The sequence below is a fragment of the Emys orbicularis genome, chromosome 1, assembly GCF_028017835.1.
Source record: "Emys orbicularis isolate rEmyOrb1 chromosome 1, rEmyOrb1.hap1, whole genome shotgun sequence".
NCBI lineage: Eukaryota > Metazoa > Chordata > Testudines > Emydidae > Emys > Emys orbicularis.
The window spans coordinates 366,294,709-366,301,394 of NC_088683.1; the positions used below are offsets into that span (position 1 = coordinate 366,294,709).

At 48.9% G+C, this 6,686-nt stretch overlaps 1 protein-coding gene across 1 annotated transcript; it reads left to right on the top strand.

Moving 5' to 3' along the window:
• The first annotated feature begins 5,525 nt into the window (after positions 1-5,525).
• On the top strand, positions 5,526-6,461 carry LOC135895168 (olfactory receptor 51G2-like). The gene has a single exon (XM_065423239.1). The coding sequence runs from the start codon at positions 5,526-5,528 to the stop codon at positions 6,459-6,461; it is 936 nt and encodes a 311-aa protein (XP_065279311.1).
• Positions 6,462-6,686: the final 225 nt, after the last annotated feature.

Here is a 6,686-nt window from a genome sequence, read left to right on the forward strand (position 1 = left end):
TGTACTTATATTAAAGGCAATTGGTTGGTAGTTTATTCTCAAGCCTCCCGAGGAAAGGGGGTGAAGGGGTTTTGGGGATATTTTGACCCTTCCATGAATTTTTGTCTAAATCACTTGGTGGTGGCACCAATACCGTCCAAGGACAAGGAAAGGAATTTGTGCCTGGGGGAACTTTTTAACCTAAGCTGGTAGAAATAAGCATAGGCGGACTTTCATGTGGGTCCCCACATCTGTACTTGAGAGTTCAGAGTAGGGAGGGAACCCTGACACTGACCCAGCAGGTCCTTTCCAGGTCTATGTCCCGATTATTGGTCACATTAGCCCATTATGCATCACACTAGGAGCTCATGTGGAGTTGCTTGTCCACTATAACCATTGTTCTGTGGCCTGGCCAACAGAGTTGTCCCTCAGTAGATTCAGGAGAAAGCATAACTCAGCATTCCCATATGGAAAAGGAATTGTTCTTGGGTTCCTGTTTAATGATGTCGCAGGAGTTTAATTCTTTGAATTCCTGGTAATCTCAACATGCTGAGATGCCAGCTGCCCCCTCCCCAGCCACTAGCCCCAGAGAGGAACAAAATGGTTTGGTGCCAGGCTCACACAGGTTTCAGCAAAGTCTCCTTCCACAAGAAAGCGGTAAACAGGTGGGAAGATGCTCTCAGAGATACATGGAAACTAGAATGAGTCCCAAGAGCTCCTTGGCTTTCCAAAAGAATGTAACTTGGAATTGTAACTTTTCCACTTGATAGAGACAACTAAGGGGGAATATGATTGAGGTCTAGCAAATCATGACTGGTGTGGAGAAAGTAAAGAAGGAAGTGTTTTTTACTACTTCTCACAACACAAGAAGTAGGGGGCACCAAATGAAATTAATAGGCAGCAGGTTTAACACAAATAAAAGGAATTCCTTGCCAGAGGATGTTGTGAAGGCCAAGACTATAACAGGGTTCAAAAATGAACTAGATTAATTCATGGAAGATAGGTCCATCAATGGCTACTAGCCAGGAAGGGAAGGTGTGGTGTCCCTAGCCTCTGTATGCCAGAAGCTGGGAATGAATGACAGGGAGCTGCCATCCCATACCCCGCACGGAGCCACCTGCACCCCTGCACCAAACGGGATCTACCCCAGGGAAGCGCCCCACACCCCAAACCTCGGCCCCAGCCCTGAGCCCCCTTGCACACCCTTACTCCTGCCCAGGCACCGCACCCCAACCACCAGCCACCTCCTCAGTCCTAAGTCCTGCCCAGACTCCACATTCCCACCCCAACCCCCTGCCCTGAGCCCCCTCCTGAACTCCAAGCACCTCATCCTCTCACCCACCCCACAGACCACACGCACAGTTGGAGCCCACACCCTCTCCTGCACCCACCCTCCTGCCTCAACCCGCAGCCCTGTCCGGGACTCTGAACCCCTCATCTTTGTCCCCACCCTGGAGCCTGGGGGAGGCACAAATTCTAATAGCCCTGGGCTCCCAGAAGAGTTAATCTGGCCCTGCTCACATATCACTACAAGCTAAGTTAGACCGGTTTTGCTCTGGAGATACAGAAACAGAAATGATCCAACCTACATTCTTTTGGGAAGCCAAGGGGCTCTTGGGACCAGTGGTGTAGCTAGAACAGGAAAACTGGGTGGGCCCAGCTTTCAGGAGCCCCATCGCCCCCTACAGGGGAAGATTAGGATTTTGTATGGCCCTGGCTCAACCAGGAAAACTGAGGTACTCTCTCCATCCTTTCTGCAGCCCCTCCCTCAAGCTGGGGAAATGGGGACAACGGCGAAGGGGTTTGCACCCGGCACTCCTGCTGGGGAGTGGGGTCAGGGCATGAGGTCAGGGGGTGGAGGCTTATTCCGCTTCCCCCACCCAGCGATTCTGAGATGCTGGGCTTGCCCTACTACTACACTCAGCGCTATTCCAGTGCCCCGACCCGTTCTCCAGCAGCTGGGTGGGGCGAGAGGGGCCAACCCTCGCACCTGGACCTCGCTTCACCGCAGGAGTGGCAGGTGGGCGGAATGGAGCAGGGTGACACCATTGGCCCAGGACCAGTAGCTAATCCACTACTGGCCCAAACCCACCCCCATGAGGCACACCCCCATCTGGGGCAAGAGACCAGGGAATCAGTGCTCCGGACCGGCAGGAGAGGGATACAGCTGGGCACCAAACTGGAGTCGGGAGTCCCAGCTGGTGGATTGGGCTTGGATGCTCAGTGGGTGGGCTCTGGCTCCCCAGGCCCACCCATGGCTACACTCCTGCTTCGACCCAGCCTTGTTTCCCTGTGTCTCTGAGAGCATCTTCCCATCTGTTTGCTCCTTTCTTGTGGAAGCTGAACCCCGTGTGAGACTAGGCCCTGTCACCATAGTGCTCTGTGCTCAGTGTGTTACAGGATCAAGGTGTGAAGCTGACCTTTGCCCTCAGACTACTCTCTGCCAGCCAGACCATCTAAGATGAGGCTCCTGTGTCTGTTGCTCCATTGTTTGCAATGGTTAGCAAACACCGGTCTGGTGACTGTGCAGAAACTCCCGGCATCCCCGTGACACTCCCACACTCCCCTCCAAAATCCTCCTCCTTCTCCCTTGTTCCTCATGGAGAAGGGAAGGGTCCTCCCCTACTGGAAGGATCCAAGTGAAATTTCCATGTAGGGAGCATTGTGGAATCTCCCTTCCCTTCCCAGCCCTGCACCCTGGGTTTGTAATGCAGGAAAGGGGCTGCGAAGGAGTAATCAGGCCCCATATTATTATTCTATTTCAGCAAGATCACTGCTGTGACGGCATCATCGTTACCACATAGCTACGCTCGAGGCAGCCATGTCACTAATCAGAACCATTCGAACAGTGATGACAAGCCAGGATTCTGGGAATAGAGCCTTCAGCAGGGCTGGCGCTGCAGTCCAATTAAGTTGCATCACCCCACGTCCCCTGTGATTTGGCCTCCTGCAGTTTGCCATTGGCCGTGTTGGGGTTAAAGCTGGTGCACAAGAAGCCAAGCAGCTGAGGTTCCCTGATGGCCAAGTGGCCCCCAAGGGAATGTGCAGACATGCTTCATAAAGACACTTGCCTCCCTGTCTGAACACATACTGCCTGCTGCCTGTGCTACCTCTCCGATGACTCCTTGTCCTTTAGGGTGAAAACCTCTGCTGTCAGCGGCTCCCCTTCTAGCAGGAATTGGGTTCGTTGGCAGTTTTCACTATCTTTACAATGTGAAGTGAAGGGTAAAGGCTGCAAGCTGTTTAAATCTGAAGCTGTTCTGTGCCACTACAGTGAATTTAGCTGTGCTGTGAGAATGACTTTGTAACAGGCACAGGAGGACATGCAGCAAGGTGCTTCGTGGGTTATTCAAGTTACACAGAAACCTGAGCTTGGAGAGCTAAAAGCCTGATGCCACAAGTCAGGATTTCTCCAGGGGTCCCATTTCCACAGGTGCCGTGTGCTCTGGGCCCGATCCCGCAAGGGGCTGAGCGACAGGAGAACCCACGGAATGTCAGTGACTAGCTCTCAAATCTACTCAGGTTTATTTGCTCCTGGAAATTTAATCAGCAAATGCATTTTCAAAGCTTTTATTCTCCGGCTTGATTATGAAGGCAGGAATTCAGAGCTGCATTGCTTTGTGGGAACAGGTCCAAGGGGGCATCTTTTTGTTCTATAGTTACTACAGTTACAGGGCTAGTGGCATCTCCTCCCCATCTATGGTCTCTGAGTTCCAGATGTCAGGCCTTGAAGCCTTCCCACTCAAGGGATGGAATCCCTCCATTCTCCCACCCTCAGACTGGGCACTGGGTTACAGCCCACTGTGGGTCAACTGTGCTTGCTGAGCAGGTCCGAGTGGGTTCAGCACCTGTGGTTGACATGTGTGTACTAAGGTAAATACGTGTAAATGTTATGCCAAAAATATTCATTGTAATACAGACATTACAAACCAAACTTTCATGCCATGCCTGTATATCGAAAGCCAGCAGCAGAGTTGTTAGAATCTCTGCCGGAAGGAGCAGGGATACTGTCTCCTGGTAACTGACTAGAAGCTGATTCTAACACTTACACTCAGAGTCGTGCACTCAATAACTCTGCAAGACTTGTGCAAGAATTTCCAAAAAGTCATGAGAGATCAGAACCTCCGGTCTGTGTTTCAGCAAACAGTTTAGCTGAGGTGCAGGAAAGGGCAGTGGTATAGTAGCTGTATGTAATTGACCCCAGTCACCAATTACATGAGCATGGTTGAAGTAACTTGTACACTCAAGTTGATATTAGTGCAATACCTGTGTACTATTGATCCATGTGTGAAGCCAACTCCCCTGCCAAGCTGAAATAACTGTCAGCGTTAGCTTGTAATTTTCCAAATATCTACAGACTGCTGCATGGGGAGAGGATGCAGGTCCCAGGGGTATAAAGAGAAACCTGTAAGACGATTGAAGTCTCTGGATTCCATCAAAATTGGCCAGGCAAAGCACTTCAGCCTCTCTTGGAGGGTTTCTAGTGGGTCAGAGTATATCACTGGAAGCATTTGGTAAGGGTGAGTTAATAAAGCCTGGTTCTGATTGAATTTACACATGAAACTCTGGCGGGTGGCTGTTGATATCACTGTTATTGAATTAAGGACCTGACCCTAAAAAATTATCTGATATGCTGGAAAGAGGCAGTTGCATAATCTGAACTGTCAGAGGCACACAAAAAATAATTCATATAATGAATCTATAAAACATATTTAAAAATAACATCAGTGCAGGACAAATAAATACAATGACCGTTTTCACCATGCACTTACCATGTATTTAAACACATGGCATGATACAAGGGGCCACACTCAGAAGTGGAGGGCCAGAAAGGGTGTCTGTGTGAAGGGTATAACAGAGTTCAAAAGAGAACTACATACATTCATGGATGGTCCATCATCTTTGATGATGACCTGTTCTGTTCATTCTCTCTGGGGCACCTGGCTAAGCCACTGTCGAAGACAGGATACTGGGCTAGATGGACCTTTCGTCTCACCCAGTATGGCCACTCTTACATTTTTATGTTCTAATGTCACAATGGTAATATCATACAGTATGCAAGTAGGCTGTAGAATTCACAGCCACAAGGTATTAATGGGGCCAAGAGCTTAGCAGGTTTCCAAGGGGGACTGAGTAAACAGAAAATCCAATTACAGTAGAGAGGATTGTTTTAAAAAAAGTTTTGGAGAAGCTCTAAACCCTCCTGATTTACACCACAAAATATGTCTAATGAGTGGGTGTCAGAGAGAAACTCCCTGGGAGCAGGTTATCTCATAGCTGCCTAACTCACGGCTTCTTCCACCTCATCTGAAGCATCTGGACATGGCCACTGGTTACTGGGGTAGATGGACTACAAATCTGATCCAGTCTGACTAATAAGATCCATTTAAATCCAAGAGCATGTTTTTGCTTATCTACCTTGAGCTCTGGGACTCTGTAGATTTGCCCTAAGAGCAGAATGATTACTTGCTAAATATCATTTTATCTCCTCTTATTTTTCTTTTAGAACGGACATTTCAGAACACCTTGGACCTGCCCAGTACAATATGTCAGCTGTCAATGACACAAAATTAAAATCTGTAATATTCCTTCTCTCCGGGCTACCGAGTCATGGAGACGCACATCTCTGGATTTCTATCCCCTTCTGCTTCATGTATGTTATTTCTATATTAGGAAATTCAGTCATTCTGTTCATTGTAAAAACAGATCGAAGCCTGCATGAGCCCATGTACATTTTCCTTTCCATGTTGGCCGTCACAGACCTTGGCATATCGATAACCACCATACCGACGATAATGGGCATATACTTGTTTAACTCAAGGGAGATCAGCCTCGATGCCTGTTTAGCCCAGCTCTTCTTCATCCACTTGCTTCAATGCATTGAATCCTCTGTGCTGTTGTTAATGGCCTTTGACCGCTTCATTGCAATCCATAACCCGCTGAGATATGCTTCCATCTTAAACCTACCGAGAATAGCAAAGATGGGAGTGGTGGCTGTGCTAAGAGCGATGGTCATAAAACTTCCACTTCCCTTTCTCCTGAAACAGTTCCAATACTGTCGAGCCAATGTGCTTTCCCATTCCTACTGCCTGCACCAGGAGGTCATGAAGATGGCTTGTTCGGATATCACACTCAACAGCATCTATGGATTGTTTACTAAACTCTTAACAGTGGGGTTGGACGCACTGCTCATCTTCCTCTCTTATGTGATGATCCTCAAAACAGTGCTGAGCATCGCGTCCCACAAGGAGTCCCTGAGGGCCCTGAACACCTGCGTCTCCCACCTCTGCGCTCTCCTACTCTTTTTCATACCAGAGATCAGCTTGTCTCTGATACACAGATTCGGGGAGGGCTCTTATCCCTTACTTCAGATTCTCCTGGGCTTCAGCTCCTTGCTTCTCCCACCGATGATGAATCCAATCGTGTACAGCGTGAAAAGCAAACACCTTCGGGTAAGGATAATCAGGGTGTTCATCAAGTGAAGGGTCAGTTCACCACCTGGCTCCAGTGACATGGGAGACAAAAAACATGGGCCACCTATTCCATCCTGGACCCTTACATCCGAGATGACATGAGTTATTGATCTCCACTATATAGAGAGGTTCAGACGGGGTCTAAGCCTGGTGAGGGAGGACAGGGATAGTGAGGGAGGACAGGGCACTGGGGGAGGGAGAAGAAGGCAGGCAGCAGCATTTACAAAGTGACTG

What these genes read in the sequence shown, in the direction of transcription:
- LOC135895168 (XM_065423239.1), top strand. Translation starts at nt 5,526, where the DNA reads ATGTCAGCTGTCAATGACACAAAATTAAAATCTGTAATATTCCTTCTC.